A 24,768-nucleotide genomic window follows, 5' to 3' on the forward strand; every position below is an offset into this window, starting at 1 on the left:
CAGCTAAATCAAGACAAGGCCGAGGTATATATTGTTGGAGCCAAAGCACAGCGAGAGAATCTTTGTCTGCACATTTTCATTCACAGGCAATAAAGATAAAACCCCATGTAAAAAAAACCAACCTAGGTGTAAATTCTATCACATGTTAGGAAAGTGACCAAAATAGTTTTTTACCAACTGAGGAACGTTGCCAAGGTGTGTCTGTTTCTCTCTCAGGCTGATACAGAGAGACTCATCCATGCTTTTATTACAAGCAGGCTTGACTACTGTAATACTCTCCTGTCTGGTCTACCCAAGAAAGCCATTGGTCAACTGCAAACGTACAGAATGCTGCTACACGGGTACTGAGCAAGACCAGACGGAGAGCACACTGCCTGGTTTTAAGGTCTCTGTACTGACTGCCTGTGAGTTTTAGAATTCATTTTAAGATTCTTCTATTGATTTTTAAATCAATCCGCGATTGGGCACCCCAATATGTCAGACAGGCTTTTAAGTTATGTACCCAGTAAGTCCCACAGGTCCTCTGGCACTGGCCTTTTAACTATCCCAAAGACTATGACCAAGAGCCATGGAGAGGCAGCCTTTAGTTACTATGCCCCCAGCCTCTGGAATAGCCTGCCAGAGAACCCGAGGGGGGACAAAACTGTGGACCTAGTTAAATGAGATCTTAAAACACACCTTTTCTGCTTTGTTTTTCCTTAGGGTGCTTTTAGTTGTTCAGTTTGTATTATTCTTGTTTTTTTTATCCTCATGTTTGTTGTATAGTAAATATTTCAGTTTATTTTCATTGTTTTGTATTTGTTTTTTTCCTTGTGTTGCACCTTGTGTTGCGTTCCATGTCTGAAATGTGCTGTGTAAATAAAGCTTGATTTGATTTGACTTTAAAACAGTTAGTTTAATAGCTGTGATGGGGGAACTTAGGATGGATCAACAATATTTTAGTTACTCCACAATACTAACCTAAATGACTGACAAGAAGGAAGGCTGTACAGAATACAAATATACCAAATCCTGTTTGCAGTAAGACACTAAAGTAAAAACTGCAAAAAATGTGGTAAAGAAATTATCTTTTTAGGATAAAAATAAACTGAATAGATCTCAGCACAGGCAAAATCCTAGAGGAAAACTTGGTTCAGTCTTCTTTCCACCAGCCACTGTGAGATGAATTTACCTTTCAGCAGGACAATAACCTAAAACACAAGGCCACATGTTGCTTACCAAGATGACATTGAATGTTCCTGAGTGGCCTAGTTACAGTTTTGACTTAAATCATCTTGGAAAATCTGTCAAGACATGAAAATGGCTGTTTAGCAATGATCAACAAAAAACTTGACAGAGCTTGGAGAATTTTAAAAGAATAGTCTGCAAATATTGCACAATCTAGGTGAGCAAAGCTCTTAGAGACTTCCCCAGAAAGAGTCACGGCTGTAAACCCTGCCAAGGGTGATTCTAACATGTATTGACTCAGGGGTGTGAATACTAATGTAAAGTAGATATTTCTGTATTTGATGTTCATTAAATTTGCAAAAATGTATAAACATGTTTTCACTTTGTCATTATGGGGTGTTATGTGTAGATGGGTGAGAAAGAAATCTATATGAATCCGTTTTGAATTCCATGTAACACAGCAAAATATGGATTAAGTCTAGGGGTAGGAATACTTTCTGAAGGCACTGTAGAGATAATATGGACAGTATATTTATATAAAAGGTGTGCAGTAGTTTTTAGAGTGAGCCATGACTAGAATACAGTATATACATATAAAGTGGGTAAAATGGTATGTGAACATTTATTAAAGTGAACAGTGTTCAATGACTATAGGGCATAGCCGTCTCGAAGGTGCAGGGTAAAGTACCGGGTGGTAGCAGGCTAGTAACAGTGACCAAGGTTCAGGGTAGTGTACTGGGCGTAGGCCCGGCTAGTGGTCAATGTTTAACAGTCTGATCGCCTGGAGATGAAGCTGTTTATCATTCTCTTGATCCCAACTTTGATGCACCTGTACTGTCTCCACCTTCTAGATGGTAGTGAGGTGAACAGGCCGTGGCTCTGGTGGCTGAGGTCTTTTGATGATCTTCTTGGCCTTCATGTGACACTGGGTGTTGTAGATGTCCTGGAGGGAAGGCAGTGTGCTTTGATGATGCTTTGGGCTGATCGCACCACCCTCTGGAGAGCCCTGCGGTTGAGGACGGTGCAATTTGTATTTTTTATTTAACTAGGCATGTCAGTTAGGAACACCGGCCATACCCAGACGACGCTGGGCCAATGTTGCGGCGCCCTATGGGACTCCCAATCATGGTCAGTTGTGATACAGCCTGGAATCGAACCAGGATGTCTGTAGTGACGCCTCAAGCACTGAGATGCAGTGCCTTAGACCGCTGTGCCACTCGGGAGCCCCAATTGCTGTACCAGGCGGTGATACAGCACGACATGATGCTCTCACTGGTGCCTACCTTCACCACTTGGGGTCAGCTCTTCAGGAAGTCCAGAAGTTTCTATTCTTTAAAAAGGTTATTGGAAATGTTCTTGAACTATTTCTTATGTTTCTCCTTAAACAAGAAGTTAAGTTAGATGATTGAAAATCAAGTTCTTGGATTTGTTCTTTATTCCAGTATAGCTAAACCCTTCAACTCAGGGCAGTGAGACAATAAGGTCATGAAAGTAATTGAACATTCACCCACAAACTTTGTCTGAAAGTTTCAGTATAGATTATTATAAACCCAAGAACATGTTTCAGAACAGTCATCTCAGTACAAATATGCTAAAATGATTGCCATTGCTAGCTAAGAAGATGGTTAAGAAATGATTTGAGAAGTTCATAAGAAAATCATTAAATCTTAGTTTAAGTGCAATTCATCAACAATATCCTATCTTTTTCTTAAGAAGCTTCTTAATTTTTTTTGCGTAAAAAGTGTTTTCTGTGAGTCTGGGCCCAGGACCCAGTTCCACAGGGATGGGTTCAGACCCAGGCCCCTGAGCTTAGTGATGAGCTTGGAGGGAAATATGGTGATTGAAGGTTGAGCTGTAGTCAATGAACAGCATTATTACATAGGTATTTATATTGTCCAGGTGGGATAGGGCAGTGTGCTGTGCAATGGCGATTGTGTCGTCCGTGGATCTGTTGAGGTGGTATGCGAATTGTAGGTTGTCGGGTAAGATGGAGGTGATATCCTTAACTAGCCTCTTGAAGCACTTCGTGATGATAGAAGTGAGTGCTACGGGGCGATAGTCATTTAGTTCAGTTACCTTCGCCGTCTTTGGTACAGGAACATCTTGAGATGCCGTCTGGGCCGGCAGTCTTGCGAGGGTTAAAATGCTTAAATGACTTACTCACGTCAGGCAAGGAGAACGAGAGCACACCGTCCTCGTTAGTGGAGGGGGCCCGCGTTGGGGGCTCCATGTTTTCCTCGAAGCAGGCAAAGGTGTTTAGCTTATCCGGGAGCGCGGCGTCGGTGTCCGAGGTGGCTGGCTTTCCCTTTATAATACATGATTGTCTGGAGTTCCTGCCACATTTCTCGTGTCGTTTTGCCTCTAGATGGAATGCTGCCGTCTGTCCAGGGTTGTTGGTTTGGATAAGTTGTAATCGTCACAGTGGCAACAACATCCTCTATGCACTTCCTGATGAACCCAGTGTATACGTCGATACTATTCTCAGAGGCGACCCGGGAAAATGTTCCAGTCCGCGTGATCAAAACAATCTTGAAGCATAGAGTCCAATTGGTCAGACCAATGTTAAACAGTCCTTACCACGGGTGCTTCCTGTTGGAAGTTTCTGCCTATAGGTGTGATATGATTTTCCGAAGAGAGGGCGGGGGAGGGCCTTGTAGCTGTAGCAATGATCACGAGTTTGTGAGTATAGCCCAGGAGATGTTGACAGAATTTCGGTAGCGTTTTACTCAGATTTCCTTTGTTAAAGTCCCCAGCTGCAATACATGCGGCCTCAGGATATGCGGTTTCCAGACCTAAATGTCATTCCCTGAGGATGTGTAGCCTAAAGACCAGTGTATATAAAGTTACCCGTTTGGGCTCGAATGTCTAATCCAGTTTGCACATAGTCCAGTGTAGTTCCCTGAGAGCCGTCGTGGTGTCTGCTTGGGGGGGAATATACACGACAGTGATGATGACCAAAGAAAATGATCTCTGGAGGTCATGTGGTCGGCATTTGATGGTGAGATATTACAGATCGGGAGAACAAAAGGACTTGAGTCCCTGTACGTTACCACAATGCTATTGGTCTTTCGCACTCATTATTCATGATTCATTCATGATTATCCGTAATCATGGTAGCATCCACATTAGTGCAGGTGTTCAGAAACATATTCTATTCTTATTTACAATAAAATTAACTCCAAAATGTCACAATACATTATTTACAATTCATTTCTATTGAGCACAACATAATCTGAAGCACAACCAAAACAAACTGCAAATGCATCCATTAAATGCATCCAGCTAGGAATATGTGACCAAAATATGAAACTTTTGACTACTTTAATATACATTTAAGTGAATTTGTCCAAATACTTATGACAAATTCAAAATGCATTCATTTCTAAATGGTAAAAGCCACTGTCTTATTGCTATCCAGCGTGAGCCACTGTCTTATTGCTATCCAGCGTGAGCCACTGTCTTATTGCTATCCAGCGTGAGCCACTGTCTTATTGCTATCCAGCGTGAGCCACTGTCTTATTGCTCTCCAGCGTGAGCCACTGTCTTATTGCTCTCCAGCGTGAGCCACTGTCTTATTGCTCTCCAGCGTGAGCCACTGTCTTATTGCTCTCCAGCGTGAGCCACTGTCTTATTGCTCTCCAGCGTGAGCCACTGTCTTATTGCTCTCCAGCGTGAGCCACTGTCTTATTGCTCTCTAGCGTGAGCCACTGTCTTATTGTTCTCCAGCGTGAGCCACTGTCTTATTGCTCTCCAGCGTGAGCCACTGTCTTATTGCTCTCCAGCGTGAGCCACTGTCTTATTGCTCTCCAGCGTGAGCCACTGTCTTATTGTTCTCCAGCGTGAGCCACTGTCTTATTGTTCTCCAGCGTGAGCCACTGTCTTATTGCTCTCTAGCGTGAGCCACTGTCTTATTGCTCTCCAGCGTGAGCCACTGTCTTATTGCTCTCCAGCGTGAGCCACTGTCTTATTGCTCTCCAGCGTGAGCCACTGTCTTATTGCTATCCAGCGTGAGCCACTGTCTTATTGCTCTCCAGCGTGAGCCACTGTCTTATTGCTCTCCAGCGTGAGCCACTGTCTTATTGCTCTCCAGCGTGAGCCACTGTCTTATTGCTCTCCACCGTGAGCCACTGTCTTATTGCTCTCCACCGTGAGCCACTGTCTTATTGCTCTCCACCGTGAGCCACTGTCTTATTGCTCTCCACCGTGAGCCACTGTCTTATTGCTCTCCAGCGTGAGCCACTGTCTTATTGCTATCTAGCGTGAGCCACTGTCTTATTGCTCTCCAGCGTGAGCCACTGTCTTATTGCTCTCTAGCGTGAGCCACTGTCTTATTGCTCTCCAGCGTGAGCCACTGTCTTATTGCTCTCTAGCGTGAGCCACTGTCTTATTGCTATCCAGCGTGAGCCACTGTCTTATTGCTCTCTAGCGTGAGCCACTGTCTTATTGTTCTCCAGCGTGAGCCACTGTCTTATTGCTCTCTAGCGTGAGCCACTGTCTTATTGCTCTCCAGCGTGAGCCACTGTCTTATTGCTCTCTAGCGTGAGCCACTGTCTTATTGCTCTCTAGCTTGAGCCACTGTCTTATTGCTCTCTAGCGTGAGCCACTGTCTTATTGTTCTCCAGCGTGAGCCACTGTCTTATTGCTCTCTAGCGTGAGCCACTGTCTTATTGCTCTCCAGCGTGAGCCACTGTCTTATTGCTCTCCAGCGTGAGCCACTGTCTTATTGCTCTCCAGCGTGAGCCACTGTCTTATTGCTCTCTAGCGTGAGCCACTGTCTTATTGCTCTCCAGCGTGAGCCACTGTCTTATTGCTCTCCAGCGTGAGCCACTGTCTTATTGCTCTCCAGCGTGAGCCACTGTCTTATTGCTCTCCAGCGTGAGCCACTGTCTTATTGCTCTCTAGCGTGAGCCACTGTCTTATTGCTCTCTAGCGTGAGCCACTGTCTTATTGCTCTCCAGCGTGAGCCACTGTCTTATTGCTCTCTAGCGTGAGCCACTGTCTTATTGCTATCCAGCGTGAGCCACTGTCTTATTGCTATCCAGCGTGAGCCACTGTCTTATTGCTCTCCAGCGTGAGCCACTGTCTTATTGCTCTCCAGCGTGAGCCACTGTCTTATTGCTCTCCAGCGTGAGCCACTGTCTTATTGCTCTCCAGCGTGAGCCACTGTCTTATTGCTCTCCAGCGTGAGCCACTGTCTTATTGCTCTCCAGCGTGAGCCACTGTCTTATTGCTCTCCACCGTGAGCCACTGTCTTATTGCTCTCCAGCGTGAGCCACTGTCTTATTGCTCTCCAGCGTGAGCCACTGTCTTATTGTTCTCCAGCGTGAGCCACTGTCTTATTGTTCTCCAGCGTGAGCCACTGTCTTATTGCTCTCCAGCGTGAGCCACTGTCTTATTGCTCTCCACCGTGAGCCACTGTCTTATTGCTCTCCAGCGTGAGCCACTGTCTTATTGCTCTCCACCGTGAGCCACTGTCTTATTGCTCTCCACCGTGAGCCACTGTCTTATTGCTCTCCAGCGTGAGCCACTGTCTTATTGCTCTCCAGCGTGAGCCACTGTCTTATTGTTCTCCAGCGTGAGCCACTGTCTTATTGCTCTCCAGCGTGAGCCACTGTCTTATTGTTCTCCAGCGTGAGCCACTGTCTTATTGCTCTCTAGCGTGAGCCACTGTCTTATTGCTCTCTAGCGTGAGCCACTGTCTTATTGCTCTCCAGCGTGAGCCACTGTCTTATTGCTATCCAGCGTGAGCCACTGTCTTATTGCTCTCCAGCGTGAGCCACTGTCTTATTGCTCTCCAGCGTGAGCCACTGTCTTATTGCTATACAGCGTGAGCCACTGTCTTATTGCTATCTAGCGTGAGCCACTGTCTTATTGCTCTCTAGCGTGAGCCACTGTCTTATTGCTCTCCAGCGTGAGCCACTGTCTTATTGCTATCTAGCGTGAGCCACTGTCTTATTGCTCTCTAGCGTGAGCCACTGTCTTATTGCTCTCCAGCGTGAGCCACTGTCTTATTGCTCTCTAGCGTGAGCCACTGTCTTATTGCTCTCTAGCGTGAGCCACTGTCTTATTGCTCTCCAGCGTGAGCCACTGTCTTATTGCTCTCTAGCGTGAGCCACTGTCTTATTGCTCTCCAGCGTGAGCCACTGTCTTATTGCTCTCCAGCGTGAGCCACTGTCTTATTGCTCTCTAGCGTGAGCCACTGTCTTATTGCTATCCAGCGTGAGCCACTGTCTTATTGCTCTCCAGCGTGAGCCACTGTCTTATTGCTATCCAGCGTGAGCCACTGTCTTATTGCTCTCTAGCGTGAGCCACTGTCTTATTGCTATCCAGCGTGAGCCACTGTCTTATTGCTCTCTAGCGTGAGCCACTGTCTTATTGCTATCCAGCGTGAGCCACTGTCTTATTGCTCTCTAGCGTGAGCCACTGTCTTATTGCTATCCAGCGTGAGCCACTGTCTTATTGCTCTCCAGCGTGAGCCACTGTCTTATTGCTCTCTAGCGTGAGCCACTGTCTTATTGCTATCCAGCGTGAGCCACTGTCTTATTGTTCTCTAGCGTGAGCCACTGTCTTATTGCTATCCAGCGTGAGCCACTGTCTTATTGCTCTCTAGCGTGAGCCACTGTCTTATTGCTATCCAGCGTGAGCCACTGTCTTATTGCTCTCTAGCGTGAGCCACTGTCTTATTGCTATCCAGCGTGAGCCACTGTCTTATTGCTCTCCAGCGTGAGCCACTGTCTTATTGCTCTCCAGCGTGAGCCACTGTCTTATTGCTCTCCACCGTGAGCCACTGTCTTATTGCTATCCAGCGTGAGCCACTGTCTTATTGCTCTCTAGCGTGAGCCACTGTCTTATTGCTATCCAGCGTGAGCCACTGTCTTATTGCTCTCCAGCGTGAGCCACTGTCTTATTGCTATCCAGCGTGAGCCACTGTCTTATTTCTATCCAGCGTGAGCCACTGTCTTATTGCTATCCAGCGTGAGCCACTGTCTTATTGCTATCCAGCGTGAGCCACTGTCTTATTGCTATCCAGCGTGAGCCACTGTCTTATTGCTATCCAGCGTGAGCCACTGTCTTATTGCTATCCAGCGTGAGCCACTGTCTTATTGCTCTCTAGCGTGAGCCACTGTCTTATTGCTATCCAGCGTGAGCCACTGTCTTATTGCTCTCCAGCGTGAGCCACTGTCTTATTGCTCTCCAGCGTGAGCCACTGTCTTATTGCTATCCAGCGTGAGCCACTGTCTTATTGCTATCCAGCGTGAGCCACTGTCTTATTGCTATCCAGCATGAGCCACTGTCTTATTGCTCTCTAGCGTGAGCCACTGTCTTATTGCTATCCAGCGTGAGCCACTGTCTTATTGCTATCCAGCGTGAGCCACTGTCTTATTGCTATCCAGCGTGAGCCACTGTCTTATTGCTATCCAGCGTGAGCCACTGTCTTATTGCTCTCCAGCGTGAGCCACTGTCTTATTGCTATCCAGCGTGAGCCACTGTCTTATTGCTATCCAGCGTGAGCCACTGTCTTATTGCTCTCCAGCGTGAGCCACTGTCTTATTGCTATCCAGCGTGAGCCACTGTCTTATTGCTCTCTAGCGTGAGCCACTGTCTTATTGCTATCCAGCGTGAGCCACTGTCTTATTGCTATCCAGCGTGAGCCACTGTCTTATTGCTCTCTAGCGTGAGCCACTGTCTTATTGCTCTCCAGCGTGAGCCACTGTCTTATTGCTATCCAGCGTGAGCCACTGTCTTATTGCTCTCCAGCGTGAGCCACTGTCTTATTGCTATCCAGCGTGAGCCACTGTCTTATTGCTATCCAGCGTGAGCCACTGTCTTATTGCTATCCAGCGTGAGCCACTGTCTTATTGCTCTCCAGCGTGAGCCACTGTCTTATTGCTCTCTAGCTTGAGCCACTGTCTTATTGCTCTCCACCGTGAGCCACTGTCTTATTGCTCTCCAGCGTGAGCCACTGTCTTATTGCTCTCTAGCGTGAGCCACTGTCTTATTGCTCTCTAGCGTGAGCCACTGTCTTATTGCTCTCTAGCGTGAGCCACTGTCTTATTGCTATCCAGCGTGAGCCACTGTCTTATTGCTCTCTAGCTTGAGCCACTGTCTTATTGTTCTCCAGCGTGAGCCACTGTCTTATTGCTCTCCAGCGTGAGCCACTGTCTTATTGCTCTCTAGCGTGAGCCACTGTCTTATTGTTCTCTAGCTTGAGCCACTGTCTTATTGTTCTCTAGCTTGAGCCACTGTCTTATTGCTCTCTAGCTTGAGCCACTGTCTTATTGTTCTCTAGCTTGAGCCACTGTCTTATTGTTCTCTAGCTTGAGCCACTGTCTTATTGTTCTCTAGCTTGAGCCACTGTCTTATTGTTCTCTAGCGTGAGCCACTGTCTTATTGCTCTCTAGCTTGAGCCACTGTCTTATTGCTATCCAGCGTGAGCCACTGTCTTATTGCTCTCTAGCGTGAGCCACTGTCTTATTGTTCTCTAGCGTGAGCCACTGTCTTATTGTTCTCTAGCTTGAGCCACTGTCTTATTGTTCTCTAGCGTGAGCCACTGTCTTATTGCTCTCCAGCGTGAGCCACTGTCTTATTGCTATCCAGCGTGAGCCACTGTCTTATTGCTATCCAGCGTGAGCCACTGTCTTATTGCTATCCAGCATGAGCCACTGTCTTATTGCTCTCTAGCGTGAGCCACTGTCTTATTGCTATCCAGCGTGAGCCACTGTCTTATTGCTATCCAGCGTGAGCCACTGTCTTATTGCTATCCAGCGTGAGCCACTGTCTTATTGCTATCCAGCGTGAGCCACTGTCTTATTGCTCTCCAGCGTGAGCCACTGTCTTATTGCTATCCAGCGTGAGCCACTGTCTTATTGCTATCCAGCGTGAGCCACTGTCTTATTGCTCTCCAGCGTGAGCCACTGTCTTATTGCTCTCCAGCGTGAGCCACTGTCTTATTGCTATCCAGCGTGAGCCACTGTCTTATTGCTCTCTAGCGTGAGCCACTGTCTTATTGCTCTCTAGCGTGAGCCACTGTCTTATTGCTATCCAGCGTGAGCCACTGTCTTATTGCTCTCTAGCGTGAGCCACTGTCTTATTGCTCTCTAGCGTGAGCCACTGTCTTATTGCTATCCAGCGTGAGCCACTGTCTTATTGCTATCCAGCGTGAGCCACTGTCTTATTGCTATCCAGCGTGAGCCACTGTCTTATTGCTATCCAGCGTGAGCCACTGTCTTATTGCTCTCCAGCGTGAGCCACTGTCTTATTGCTATCCAGCGTGAGCCACTGTCTTATTGCTATCCAGCGTGAGCCACTGTCTTATTGCTCTCCAGCGTGAGCCACTGTCTTATTGCTCTCCAGCGTGAGCCACTGTCTTATTGCTATCCAGCGTGAGCCACTGTCTTATTGCTCTCTAGCGTGAGCCACTGTCTTATTGCTCTCTAGCGTGAGCCACTGTCTTATTGCTATCCAGCGTGAGCCACTGTCTTATTGCTATCCAGCGTGAGCCACTGTCTTATTGCTCTCCAGCGTGAGCCACTGTCTTATTGCTCTCCAGCGTGAGCCACTGTCTTATTGCTCTCCAGCGTGAGCCACTGTCTTATTGCTCTCCAGCGTGAGCCACTGTCGTATTGCTCTCCAGCGTGAGCCACTGTCTTATTGCTATCCAGCGTGAGCCACTGTCTTATTGCTCTCTAGCGTGAGCCACTGTCTTATTGTTCTCCAGCGTGAGCCACTGTCTTATTGTTCTCCAGCGTGAGCCACTGTCTTATTGCTCTCTAGCGTGAGCCACTGTCTTATTGCTCTCCAGCGTGAGCCACTGTCTTATTGCTCTCCAGAGTGAGCCACTGTCTTATTGCTCTCCAGCGTGAGCCACTGTCTTATTGCTCTCCAGCGTGAGCCACTGTCTTATTGCTCTCCAGCGTGAGCCACTGTCTTATTGCTCTCCACCGTGAGCCACTGTCTTATTGCTCTCCACCGTGAGCCACTGTCTTATTGCTCTCCACCGTGAGCCACTGTCTTATTGCTCTCCACCGTGAGCCACTGTCTTATTGCTCTCCAGCGTGAGCCACTGTCTTATTGCTATCTAGCGTGAGCCACTGTCTTATTGCTCTCCAGCGTGAGCCACTGTCTTATTGCTCTCTAGCGTGAGCCACTGTCTTATTGCTCTCCAGCGTGAGCCACTGTCTTATTGCTCTCTAGCGTGAGCCACTGTCTTATTGTTCTCCAGCGTGAGCCACTGTCTTATTGCTCTCTAGCGTGAGCCACTGTCTTATTGCTCTCCAGCGTGAGCCACTGTCTTATTGCTCTCCAGCGTGAGCCACTGTCTTATTGCTCTCCAGCGTGAGCCACTGTCTTATTGCTCTCTAGCGTGAGCCACTGTCTTATTGCTCTCCAGCGTGAGCCACTGTCTTATTGCTCTCCAGCGTGAGCCACTGTCTTATTGCTCTCTAGCGTGAGCCACTGTCTTATTGCTCTCCAGCGTGAGCCACTGTCTTATTGCTCTCTAGCGTGAGCCACTGTCTTATTGCTATCCAGCGTGATCCACTGTCTTATTGCTATCCAGCGTGAGCCACTGTCTTATTGCTCTCTAGCGTGAGCCACTGTCTTATTGCTATCCAGCGTGAGCCACTGTCTTATTGCTATCCAGCGTGAGCCACTGTCTTATTGCTCTCCAGCGTGAGCCACTGTCTTATTGCTCTCCAGCGTGAGCCACTGTCTTATTGCTCTCCACCGTGAGCCACTGTCTTATTGCTCTCCTGCGTGAGCCACTGTCTTATTGCTCTCCAGCGTGAGCCACTGTCTTATTGTTCTCCAGCGTGAGCCACTGTCTTATTGTTCTCCAGCGTGAGCCACTGTCTTATTGCTCTCCAGCGTGAGCCACTGTCTTATTGCTCTCCACCGTGAGCCACTGTCTTATTGCTCTCCAGCGTGAGCCACTGTCTTATTGCTCTCCACCGTGAGCCACTGTCTTATTGCTCTCCACCGTGAGCCACTGTCTTATTGCTCTCCAGCGTGAGCCACTGTCTTATTGCTCTCCAGCGTGAGCCACTGTCTTATTGTTCTCCAGCGTGAGCCACTGTCTTATTGCTCTCCAGCGTGAGCCACTGTCTTATTGTTCTCCAGCGTGAGCCACTGTCTTATTGCTCTCTAGCGTGAGCCACTGTCTTATTGCTCTCCAGCGTGAGCCACTGTCTTATTGCTATCCAGCGTGAGCCACTGTCTTATTGCTATCCAGCGTGAGCCACTGTCTTATTGTTCTCTAGCGTGAGCCACTGTCTTATTGCTCTCCAGCGTGAGCCACTGTCTTATTGCTCTCCAGCGTGAGCCACTGTCTTATTGCTATCCAGCGTGAGCCACTGTCTTATTGCTCTCCAGCGTGAGCCACTGTCTTATTGCTCTCCAGCGTGAGCCACTGTCTTATTGCTCTCCAGCGTGAGCCACTGTCTTATTGCTCTCCAGCGTGAGCCACTGTCTTATTGCTCTCCAGCGTGAGCCACTGTCTTATTGCTCTCCAGCGTGAGCCACTGTCTTATTGCTCTCTAGCGTGAGCCACTGTCTTATTGCTCTCCACCGTGAGCCACTGTCTTATTGCTCTCCAGCGTGAGCCACTGTCTTATTGCTCTCTAGCGTGAGCCACTGTCTTATTGCTCTCCAGCGTGAGCCACTGTCTTATTGCTCTCCAGCGTGAGCCACTGTCTTATTGCTATCCAGCGTGAGCCACTGTCTTATTGCTCTCCAGCGTGAGCCACTGTCTTATTGCTATCCAGCGTGAGCCACTGTCTTATTGCTCTCCAGCGTGAGCCACTGTCTTATTGCTATCCAGCGTGAGCCACTGTCTTATTGCTATCCAGCGTGAGCCACTGTCTTATTGCTCTCCAGCGTGAGCCACTGTCTTATTGCTATCCAGCGTGAGCCACTGTCTTATTGCTCTCCAGCGTGAGCCACTGTCTTATTGCTCTCCAGCGTGAGCCACTGTCTTATTGCTATCCAGCGTGAGCCACTGTCTTATTGCTCTCCAGCGTGAGCCACTGTCTTATTGCTATCCAGCGTGAGCCACTGTCTTATTGCTCTCCAGCGTGAGCCACTGTCTTATTGCTCTCCAGCGTGAGCCACTGTCTTATTGCTCTCTAGCGTGAGCCACTGTCTTATTGCTCTCCAGCGTGAGCCACTGTCTTATTGCTCTCCAGCGTGAGCCACTGTCTTATTGCTCTCCAGCGTGAGCCACTGTCTTATTGCTCTCCAGCGTGAGCCACTGTCTTATTGCTATCCAGCGTGAGCCACTGTCTTATTGCTCTCCAGCGTGAGCCACTGTCTTATTGCTATCCAGCGTGAGCCACTGTCTTATTGCTCTCCAGCGTGAGCCACTGTCTTATTGCTATCCAGCGTGAGCCACTGTCTTATTTCTATCCAGCGTGAGCCACTGTCTTATTGCTATCCAGCGTGAGCCACTGTCTTATTGCTATCCAGCGTGAGCCACTGTCTTATTGCTATCCAGCGTGAGCCACTGTCTTATTGCTCTCTAGCGTGAGCCACTGTCTTATTGCTATCCAGCGTGAGCCACTGTCTTATTGCTCTCCAGCGTGAGCCACTGTCTTATTGCTCTCCAGCGTGAGCCACTGTCTTATTGCTATCCAGCGTGAGCCACTGTCTTATTGCTATCCAGCGTGAGCCACTGTCTTATTGCTATCCAGCATGAGCCACTGTCTTATTGCTCTCTAGCGTGAGCCACTGTCTTATTGCTATCCAGCGTGAGCCACTGTCTTATTGCTATCCAGCGTGAGCCACTGTCTTATTGCTATCCAGCGTGAGCCACTGTCTTATTGCTATCCAGCGTGAGCCACTGTCTTATTGCTCTCCAGCGTGAGCCACTGTCTTATTGCTATCCAGCGTGAGCCACTGTCTTATTGCTATCCAGCGTGAGCCACTGTCTTATTGCTCTCCAGCGTGAGCCACTGTCTTATTGCTATCCAGCGTGAGCCACTGTCTTATTGCTCTCTAGCGTGAGCCACTGTCTTATTGCTATCCAGCGTGAGCCACTGTCTTATTGCTATCCAGCGTGAGCCACTGTCTTATTGCTCTCTAGCGTGAGCCACTGTCTTATTGCTCTCCAGCGTGAGCCACTGTCTTATTGCTATCCAGCGTGAGCCACTGTCTTATTGCTCTCCAGCGTGAGCCACTGTCTTATTGCTATCCAGCGTGAGCCACTGTCTTATTGCTCTCTAGCTTGAGCCACTGTCTTATTGCTCTCCACCGTGAGCCACTGTCTTATTGCTCTCCAGCGTGAGCCACTGTCTTATTGCTCTCTAGCGTGAGCCACTGTCTTATTGCTCTCTAGCGTGAGCCACTGTCTTATTGCTCTCTAGCTTGAGCCACTGTCTTATTGCTATCCAGCGTGAGCCACTGTCTTATTGCTCTCTAGCGTGAGCCACTGTCTTATTGTTCTCTAGCTTGAGCCACTGTCTTATTGTTCTCTAGCTTGAGCCACTGTCTTATTGCTCTCTAGCGTGAGCCACTGTCTTATTGTTCTCTAGCTTGAGCCACTGTCTTATTGTTCTCTAGCGTGAGCCACTGTCTTATTGCTCTCCAGCGTGAGCCACTGTCTTATTGCTATCCAGCGTGAGCCACTGTCTTATTGCTATCCAGCGTGAGCCACTGTCTTATTGCTATCCAGCATGAGCCACTGTCTTATTGCTCTCTAGCGTGAGCCACTGTCTTATTGCTATCCAGCGTGAGCCACTGTCTTATTGCTATCCAGCGTGAGCCACTGTCTTATTGCTATCCAGCGTGAGCCACTGTCTTATTGCTATCCAGCGTGAGCCACTGTCTTATTGCTATCCAGCGTGAGCCACTGTCTTATTGCTATCCAGCGTGAGCCACTGTCTTATTGCTCTCCAGCGTGAGCCACTGTCTTATTGCTCTCCAGCGTGAGCCACTGTCTTATTGCTATCCAGCGTGAGCCACTGTCTTATTGCTCTCCAGCGTGAGCCACTGTCTTATTGCTATCCAGCGTGAGCCACTGTCTTATTTCTATCCAGCGTGAGCCACTGTCTTATTGCTATCCAGCGTGAGCCACTGTCTTATTGCTATCCAGCGTGAGCCACTGTCTTATTGCTATCCAGCGTGAGCCACTGTCTTATTGCTCTCTAGCGTGAGCCACTGTCTTATTGCTATCCAGCGTGAGCCACTGTCTTATTGCTCTCCAGCGTGAGCCACTGTCTTATTGCTCTCCAGCGTGAGCCACTGTCTTATTGCTATCCAGCGTGAGCCACTGTCTTATTGCTATCCAGCGTGAGCCACTGTCTTATTGCTATCCAGCATGAGCCACTGTCTTATTGCTCTCTAGCGTGAGCCACTGTCTTATTGCTATCCAGCGTGAGCCACTGTCTTATTGCTATCCAGCGTGAGCCACTGTCTTATTGCTATCCAGCGTGAGCCACTGTCTTATTGCTATCCAGCGTGAGCCACTGTCTTATTGCTCTCCAGCGTGAGCCACTGTCTTATTGCTATCCAGCGTGAGCCACTGTCTTATTGCTATCCAGCGTGAGCCACTGTCTTATTGCTCTCCAGCGTGAGCCACTGTCTTATTGCTATCCAGCGTGAGCCACTGTCTTATTGCTCTCTAGCGTGAGCCACTGTCTTATTGCTATCCAGCGTGAGCCACTGTCTTATTGCTATCCAGCGTGAGCCACTGTCTTATTGCTCTCTAGCGTGAGCCACTGTCTTATTGCTCTCCAGCGTGAGCCACTGTCTTATTGCTATCCAGCGTGAGCCACTGTCTTATTGCTCTCCAGCGTGAGCCACTGTCTTATTGCTATCCAGCGTGAGCCACTGTCTTATTGCTCTCTAGCTTGAGCCACTGTCTTATTGCTATCCAGCGTGAGCCACTGTCTTATTGCTCTCCAGCGTGAGCCACTGTCTTATTGCTATCCAGCGTGAGCCACTGTCTTATTTCTATCCAGCGTGAGCCACTGTCTTATTGCTATCCAGCGTGAGCCACTGTCTTATTGCTATCCAGCGTGAGCCACTGTCTTATTGCTATCCAGCGTGAGCCACTGTCTTATTGCTCTCTAGCGTGAGCCACTGTCTTATTGCTATCCAGCGTGAGCCACTGTCTTATTGCTCTCCAGCGTGAGCCACTGTCTTATTGCTCTCCAGCGTGAGCCACTGTCTTATTGCTATCCAGCGTGAGCCACTGTCTTATTGCTATCCAGCGTGAGCCACTGTCTTATTGCTATCCAGCATGAGCCACTGTCTTATTGCTCTCTAGCGTGAGCCACTGTCTTATTGCTATCCAGCGTGAGCCACTGTCTTATTGCTATCCAGCGTGAGCCACTGTCTTATTGCTATCCAGCGTGAGCCACTGTCTTATTGCTATCCAGCGTGAGCCACTGTCTTATTGCTCTCCAGCGTGAGCCACTGTCTTATTGCTATCCAGCGTGAGCCACTGTCTTATTGCTATCCAGCGTGAGCCACTGTCTTATTGCTCTCCAGCGTGAGCCACTGTCTTATTGCTATCCAGCGTGAGCCACTGTCTTATTGCTCTCTAGCGTGAGCCACTGTCTTATTGCTATCCAGCGTGAGCCACTGTCTTATTGCTATCCAGCGTGAGCCACTGTCTTATTGCTCTCTAGCGTGAGCCACTGTCTTATTGCTCTCCAGCGTGAGCCACTGTCTTATTGCTATCCAGCGTGAGCCACTGTCTTATTGCTCTCCAGCGTGAGCCACTGTCTTATTGCTATCCAGCGTGAGCCACTGTCTTATTGCTCTCTAGCTTGAGCCACTGTCTTATTGCTCTCCACCGTGAGCCACTGTCTTATTGCTCTCCAGCGTGAGCCACTGTCTTATTGCTCTCTAGCGTGAGCCACTGTCTTATTGCTCTCTAGCGTGAGCCACTGTCTTATTGCTCTCTAGCTTGAGCCACTGTCTTATTGCTATCCAGCGTGAGCCACTGTCTTATTGCTCTCTAGCGTGAGCCACTGTCTTATTGTTCTCTAGCTTGAGCCACTGTCTTATTGTTCTCTAGCTTGAGCCACTGTCTTATTGCTCTCTAGCGTGAGCCACTGTCTTATTGTTCTCTAGCTTGAGCCACTGTCTTATTGTTCTCTAGCGTGAGCCACTGTCTTATTGCTCTCCAGCGTGAGCCACTGTCTTATTGCTATCCAGCGTGAGCCACTGTCTTATTGCTATCCAGCGTGAGCCACTGTCTTATTGCTATCCAGCATGAGCCACTGTCTTATTGCTCTCTAGCGTGAGCCACTGTCTTATTGCTATCCAGCGTGAGCCACTGTCTTATTGCTATCCAGCGTGAGCCACTGTCTTATTGCTATCCAGCGTGAGCCACTGTCTTATTGCTATCCAGCGTGAGCCACTGTCTTATTGCTATCCAGCGTGAGCCACTGTCTTATTGCTATCCAGCGTGAGCCACTGTCTTATTGCTCTCCAGCGTGAGCCACTGTCTTATTGCTCTCCAGCGTGAGCCACTGTCTTATTGCTATCCAGCGTGAGCCACTGTCTTATTGCTCTCCAGCGTGAGCCACTGTCTTATTGCTCTCCAGCGTGAGCCACTGTCTTATTGCTATCCAGCGTGAGCCACTGTCTTATTGCTCTCTAGCGTGAGCCACTGTCTTATTGCTCTCTAGCGTGAGCCACTGTCTTATTGCTCTCTAGCGTGAGCCACTGTCTTATTGCTATCCAGCGTGAGCCACTGTCTTATTGCTCTCCAGCGTGAGCCACTGTCTTATTGCTCTCCAGCGTGAGCCACTGTCTTATTGCTCTCTAGCGTGAGCCACTGTCTTATTGCTCTCCAGCGTGAGCCACTGTCTTATTGCTCTCTAGCGTGAGCCACTGTCTTATTGCTCTCCAGCGTGAGCCACTGTCTTATTGTTCTCCAGCGTGAGCCACTGTCTTATTGCTCTCTAGCGTGAGCCACTGTCTTATTGCTCTCCAGCGTGAGCCACTGTCTTATTGCTCTCCAGCGTGAGCCACTGTCTTATTGCTATCCAGCGTGAGCCACTGTCTTATTGCTATCCAGCGTGAGCCACTGTCTTATTGCTCTCTAGCGTGAGCCACTGTCTTATTGCTCTCCAGCGTGAGCCACTGTCTTATTGCTATCCAGCGTGAGCCACTGTCTTATTGCTATCCAGCGTGAGCCACTGTCTTATTGCTCTCCAGCGTGAGCCACTGTCTTATTGCTATCCAGCGTGAGCCACTGTCTTATTGCTATCCAGCGTGAGCCACTGTCTTATTGCTATCCAGCGTGAGCCACTGTCTTATTGCTATCCAGCGTGAGCCACTGTCTTATTGCTCTCCAGCGTGAGCCACTGTCTTATTGCTATCCAGCGTGAGCCACTGTCTTATTGCTATCCAGCGTGAGCCACTGTCTTATTGCTATCCAGCGTGAGCCACTGTCTTATTGCTATCCAGCGTGAGCCACTGTCTTATTGCTCTCTAGCGTGAGCCACTGTCTTATTGCTCTCCAGCGTGAGCCACTGTCTTATTGCTCTCTAGCGTGAGCCACTGTCTTATTGCTCTCCAGCGTGAGCCACTGTCTTATTGCTCTCCAGCGTGAGCCACTGTCTTATTGCTATCCAGCGTGAGCCACTGTCTTATTGCTCTCCAGCGTGAGCCACTGTCTTATTGCTATCCAGCGTGAGCCACTGTCTTATTGCTATCCAGCGTGAGCCACTGTCTTATTGCTATCCAGCGTGAGCCACTGTCTTATTGCTCTCCAGCGTGAGCCACTGTCTTATTGCTCTCTAGCGTGAGCCACTGTCTTATTGCTCTCTAGCTTGAGCCACTGTCTTATTGCTCTCCAGCGTGAGCCACTGTCTTATTGCTCTCTAGCGTGAGCCACTGTCTTATTGCTCTCCAGCGTGAGCCACTGTCTTATTGCTCTCTAGCTTGAGCCACTGTCTTATTGCTATCCAGCGTGAGCCACTGTCTTATTGCTCTCTAGCGTGAGCCACTGTCTTATTGTTCTCTAGCTTGAGCCACTGTCTTATTGCTCTCTAGCGTGAGCTGCGCGTCGGTCTTGAAAATGGAACCAGAGTTTAGTTATATGTTCGGGCAGCGCAAGTATTTTAGGATTTTATGGAGCTGACCTGCTCACCTCCAGGTTTTGTTGAAATGAATAAAAGCATCTCATGCGCTGCAAAAGTTGCAGGTCCAATGTTAGCAAGCCAGTAAAACTGTTTGTGACCGTGTTACGGTGTTTTTGTTGTTGCATGTAAACTATTTTCACATTTTGTGACTATAATCTTCGGGCATGCCAAAAATACTCCGGACTTGCCTGTTGGACATTTCAGACCTAAATGTCATTCCCTGAGGATGTGTAGCCAAAAGACTTGTATATATAAAGTTACCCGTTTGTGCACGCATGTCTAAACCATTGTTAAATCCTTGTGTAGAAGGCTGATGGTGTGTGCAACACAAACTTTAAAAGGACCAAGAGCAGAGAAGAGGTGATGCAGGCACTGCAGGACTTTGTGGGTTGCAACACCCTAATTCTGGTGAGTGTTTCTCTTTCTCTTAAAGCTGAAATTTGCTTAAGGTGAAACAGAGCCACTGTTCGCCCCGGCCGTCTATTTGTTTTTTTGTTAATTAAACAGAAGAGCAGAGCATCCAGCATTGTGGTCAAAAATATTTGCAGTAACTTCTCTGTTGTTCTATTGCGCAAATAATGATGTGCAGTGATATCAACGGGGGGAAAAGTGTTTGTTGTTTGGAGTAACTTCTTTTTTTGTAATATCGCAAATGGACGTGGCAGTTTTACCAAGTATATATTCCAGCTTTAATCTTACCCCCTTTACCTTTATCTTCCTCTCTCAGGATTATAGTTCTCTTTCTCTTCTCTTTCAGAAGGGATATCTGAGACGAATGAAGGATCTTCGACTGGTGTTGGAGGCATCCATCTTCTTCAGAACACATGAGGTAAGCCGTTTTCCACTGCGTTCATGGTATAATGCATGCTTTGCATGTCTTGATGCTGGTCTCTGAATGGCGAGGTGCACACTAACATCTGTTTCTCTCTGCAGGTGGTGGGCAGCTCCCTACTATTTGTGCATGACAGTACAGGGAAAACAGGAGTATGGATGATTGATTTTGGGAGGACTGTCCCCCTGCCGCCGCCTCTCACCCTGGACCACCGCACCCCCTGGATAGAGGGCAACCGAGAGGATGGGTACCTTTGGGGGCTGGATAACCTCATTGATGTCCTGACCGATATGCTGCATCTCACCTGAACTGAACCTCACAATTGAATGACTGACACAGGACCTCATCCCAACCAAAACACCCTTTCCCACCTGAACCAAATCCGAATGGCCATTTCAGCTTTTACCTGAGAGTTTTGACAAACGAGAGATTGTTCACATATTGGACTCGGATTCTGTGTTGGGGTTTAGGGGGTACTGGACTACCGTCTGTGGCTATAATGAAGGCAATGGGAGAGGAACAGAGGTGTATGTGGTGGACAAAGGAAAATAGTAGCACTAGTTCCTCAGAAGAACTATACAACAGCAATGCAAAATGAAACACTGCCCTTTTATCATCTTCCACATAATCCCCCCCAAACAAATTCCGCCATTTTGTTCTATTACAATTGTACTTAATAATCATCAGCTCTAAGTGTTTCTTACTCCAGGTTTGAGGGCTGTAGGACCTAAACAATTAATGTTGATACTATACTATTATGCTCCACATAATGGAGTGGCCCTTAATATTAATAGAGGACTCATAAAACCTAGTAAAACCTCTGCGAACTGTGTTAATGAACACTGCCTTCAAGTTTGTTTATTATTCATATACTCATGATATACAGTGCATTCGGGAAGTATGCAGGCCCCTTGACCTTTTTCCACATTCTGTTACATTACAGCCTTATTCTAAAATGGATTCAATATTTTTTTCCCTCATAAATCTACACACAATACCCCCTAATGTCAAAGCAAAAACAAGCTTTTAGAATTATTTGCAAATTTATAAAAATTAAAACTGATATCACATTTACATGAGTATTCAGACCCTTTACTCAGTACTTTGAAGTACCTTTGGCAGCGATTACAGCCTCGAGTCTTCTTGGGTATGACTCTACAAGCTTGGCACACCTGTATTTGGGGAGTTTCTCCCATTCTTCTCTGCAGATCTTCTCAAGCTCTGTCAGGTTGGATGGAGAGCATCACTGCACAGCTATTTTCAGGTCTCTCCAGAGATCGATTTGGTTCAAGTCCGGGCTCTGGCTGGGCCACTCAAGGACATTCAGAGACTTGTCCCGAAGCCACTCCTGCGTTGTCTTGGCTGTGTGTTTCGGGTCGTTGTCCTGAACCTTCGCTCCCAGTCCTGAGCGCTCTGGAGCAGGCTTTCATCAAGGATCTCTCTGTACTTTGCTCTGTTAATCTTTCCCTCGATCCTGACTAGTCTCCCAGTCCCTGCCGCTGAAAAACATCCCCACAGCATGATGTTGCCGCCACCATGCTTCACCTTGCCAGGTTTCCTCCAGACGTGACACTTGGCATTCAGGCCAATGAGTTCAATCTTGGTTTCATCAGACCGGATAATCTTGTTTCTCATGGTCTGAGAGTCCTTTAGGTGCCTTTTGGCAAACTCCAAGTGGCCTATCATGTGCCTTTTACTGAGGAGTGGCTTCGTTCAGGCCACTACCATAAAGACCTGATTGGTTGAGTGCTGCGGTGATGGTTGTCCTTCCGGAAGGTTCTCTCATCTCCACAGAGGAACTCTTGGGCTCTGTCAGAGTGACCATCGGGTTCTTGTGCACTTCCCTGACAATACCTTCGACCTCATTGCTTTGCTCTGACATGCACTGTCAACTGTGGGACCTTATATAAACAGGTGTGTGCCTTTCCAAATAATATCCAATCAATTGAATTTACCACAGGTGGACTTCAATCAAGTTGTAGAAACATCTCAAGGATGATCAATGGAAACAGGATGCACCTGAGCTCTATTTCGAGTCTCCTAGCAAAGGGTCTGAATACTTATGTAAATAAGGTATTTTTTTATTTAGTAAATGTGTCATCATGGGGTATAGCATGTAGATTAATGATGGAAAAACATTTTATTTAATACATTTTTGAATAATGCTGTAACGTAACAAAATGTGTAAAAAGGAAAGGGTTCTGAATACTTTCTGAATGCACCGTACATAGTGCAACGAAATACTTACTTGCAGGTTCAGCTCACGACAATAGAAATTAAGCGAAGAAAAACATTTGGGGCCATAAATATAATTCAAAGCGGCACTCGGACAAATTGTGAATTTACATGTGCCAGGGAATTGTGCAATAATAAATAGACATTGTGCAGTAGGTGTGTGTGTGCATGTGTGTGAGTCCATGTGTGATAGGGTGCAGGGAGTCTGTTATTCCGGCAGTCAGTCCTGGTTCAAGAGTTAAGTAGTCTGTTGGCTTGTGGGTAAAGAACTGTCTCTGAGATGGTGGTCCGGGAACAGACGGTAACGGAGTGAATAGTCCATGGCTGGGCTGAGCGGGGTCCTTGTCCTGTATGGTGGGGAGCACGGTTCCAGTGATGTACTGGGCAGTCTTCTCCCCCCTCTGAAGGGCCTTGCGGTCGTGAATGGAGCAGTTTCTGTACCAAGCCGGGATGCAGCCGGTCAGGATGCTGTCAATGTTGCTGCGGTAGAATTAGGAGAGGACCCGGGGGAGCGTGCCGATTTTCTTCAGCCACCTGAGAAAGTAGAGGCGCAGTTGCACCTTGACCAGGGCTGTGGTGTTGTCTGTCACTGTGAGGTTCTCTGTGATGTGGACGCAGAGGAACCTGAAGCTGCTGACTCCACTGCAGTGTTGTTGATATGGAGTGGGGCGTAATCCCTGCTTCCTGAAGTCGGCAATCAACTCCTTTGTTTTGCACCACACATTTATCCCCTTCTTTGAGAGAGAAACAGTCTAGTTATCCTGTAAGAATGTGTGACTTTAGAGGGCAATATAGGACCCAAACAACATGCTTCCAGGCATAGAGCCTAGTGGGGTATCCTGCAGGCTGAAACAATGACAGCATTTGTGAATCTTAAATATCCTAAATATAATCCGACAAGGAGTTCTTCACTTGCACAAAGTGCCACTGCACAAATACTTTTCTATTGATGAGACTGTTATGGTCCCCCCCCCCCACCTTTGCTATACAGTACAACTAAGATATGAAGGCAAAGGCCTAATGTACAACTATAAGTGTGTTGATGGATTTAGTATTATTATGTGAGTAGCAGTTCATCAAATTGGCAGATTAAGATGTCCTGGAACTGAGTTGAACAACTGTGATATTTTGAGCAATGTCTGCAACTGGTTTCTTAGACCAGGCTACTCAAATGGAAGCCATTAAAATGTGGACCAACTCTTGTCTTGCGATAATTGCTGTCCTGTGTTATTTGTCAGGCTCACACCAGTTTCAGTCAGCTGCTATGACAAAGGCATACTGAAGAGGTTGCTGTACAAAAATATATTTGTTTGTAACTGGTTCTAAATGAAAAATAATGCTAGTTAACTTTGGTAAGAGATGAGGGCGTTGCTGCCGCTGAAGACGGACAGGATGTCGCCCCACGCTTTAGCAAAACACCTGGCCAAGCCCAGCCTAATTTCACTCAGCATGTTGTCACAGCAATCCCAGATCTCCACGTTCCTCACAGGGCCAGACCTTGATCAACAGCTTTCCCCCTCAGCTCCACTCCTTCACCCAGCCGCACACTGAAGACGTCAGCAAGCATGTCGGGCGCAGCAGCTCGGAGCTCATTGGCTGGGCGTCAAACTTATTTAGCAGGCTGCCTATGTCCCGGCTCCATGTCTACACGTAGCCTGTGGCATTACCTGTGTAGCAGTAGCGTTGCAGCCAGTCTGTTGATACAGTGCAGCATAGCCCGGCTGCAGCCAGTCTTTTATGATACAGTGCAGCATAGCCCGGCTGCAGCCAGTCTTTTATGATACAGTGCAGCATAGCCCGGCTGCAGCCAGTCTTTTATGATACAGTGCAGCATAGCCCGGCTGCAGCCAGTCTTTTATGATACAGTGCAGCATAGCCCGGCTGCAGCCAGTCTTTTATGATACAGTGCAGCATAGCCCGGCTGCAGCCAGTCTTTTATGATACAGTGCAGCATAGCCCGGCTGCAGCCAGTCTTTTATGATACAGTGCAGCATAGCCCGGCTGCAGCCAGTATTTTATGATACAGTGCAGCATAGCCCGGCTGCAGCCAGTCTTTTATGGTACAGTGCAGCATAGCCCGGCTGCAGCCAGTCTTTTATGATACAGTGCAGCATAGCCCGGCTGCAGCCAGTATTTTATGATACAGTGCAGCATAGCCTGGCTGCAGCCAGTCTGTTAATACAGTGCAGCATAGCCCGGCTGCAGCCGTGGAACTGTAGCAGCTCACGCTGGCCCGTGAGCTCAAAGCTCTTGACGTGGCGGTTGCACAGGTCGTAGATGGAGGTCTGGCGCTATGTCACTAGGGCCCCACCAGGGTATCCCTATGCAGGGAGCAGCCGTTTCAGTCCAGCACTTTCACCAGCCCCAGGGGGGTTCTGAGGGGACGTCCAGAATCCCCAGAAGGCAATGAGGCCCATGCTTCTGGTCAGCAGCTCGTTG

The 24,768-nt window shown here is 48.1% G+C and overlaps 1 protein-coding gene across 2 annotated transcripts in view; it reads left to right on the forward strand.

Annotated features, from left to right (window-relative positions):
* The window catches only part of itpkca (inositol-trisphosphate 3-kinase Ca), a 34,813-nt gene extending 11,270 nt beyond the window's left edge, over nt 1-23,543 (forward strand). For both annotated transcript variants that reach the window (XM_071338412.1, XM_071338413.1), the window contains exons 5-7: nt 19,569-19,670; nt 20,020-20,091; nt 20,196-23,543. In XM_071338412.1, the coding sequence (XP_071194513.1) occupies nt 19,569-19,670; nt 20,020-20,091; nt 20,196-20,402 (381 nt within the window). In that variant the 3' untranslated portion in view covers nt 20,403-23,543. The remainder of the gene's footprint in view (nt 1-19,568; nt 19,671-20,019; nt 20,092-20,195) is intronic.
* Nucleotides 23,544-24,768: the final 1,225 nt, after the last annotated feature.

This window comes from Salvelinus alpinus, chromosome 13 (assembly GCF_045679555.1).
Source record: "Salvelinus alpinus chromosome 13, SLU_Salpinus.1, whole genome shotgun sequence".
Lineage (NCBI taxonomy): Eukaryota > Metazoa > Chordata > Actinopteri > Salmoniformes > Salmonidae > Salvelinus > Salvelinus alpinus.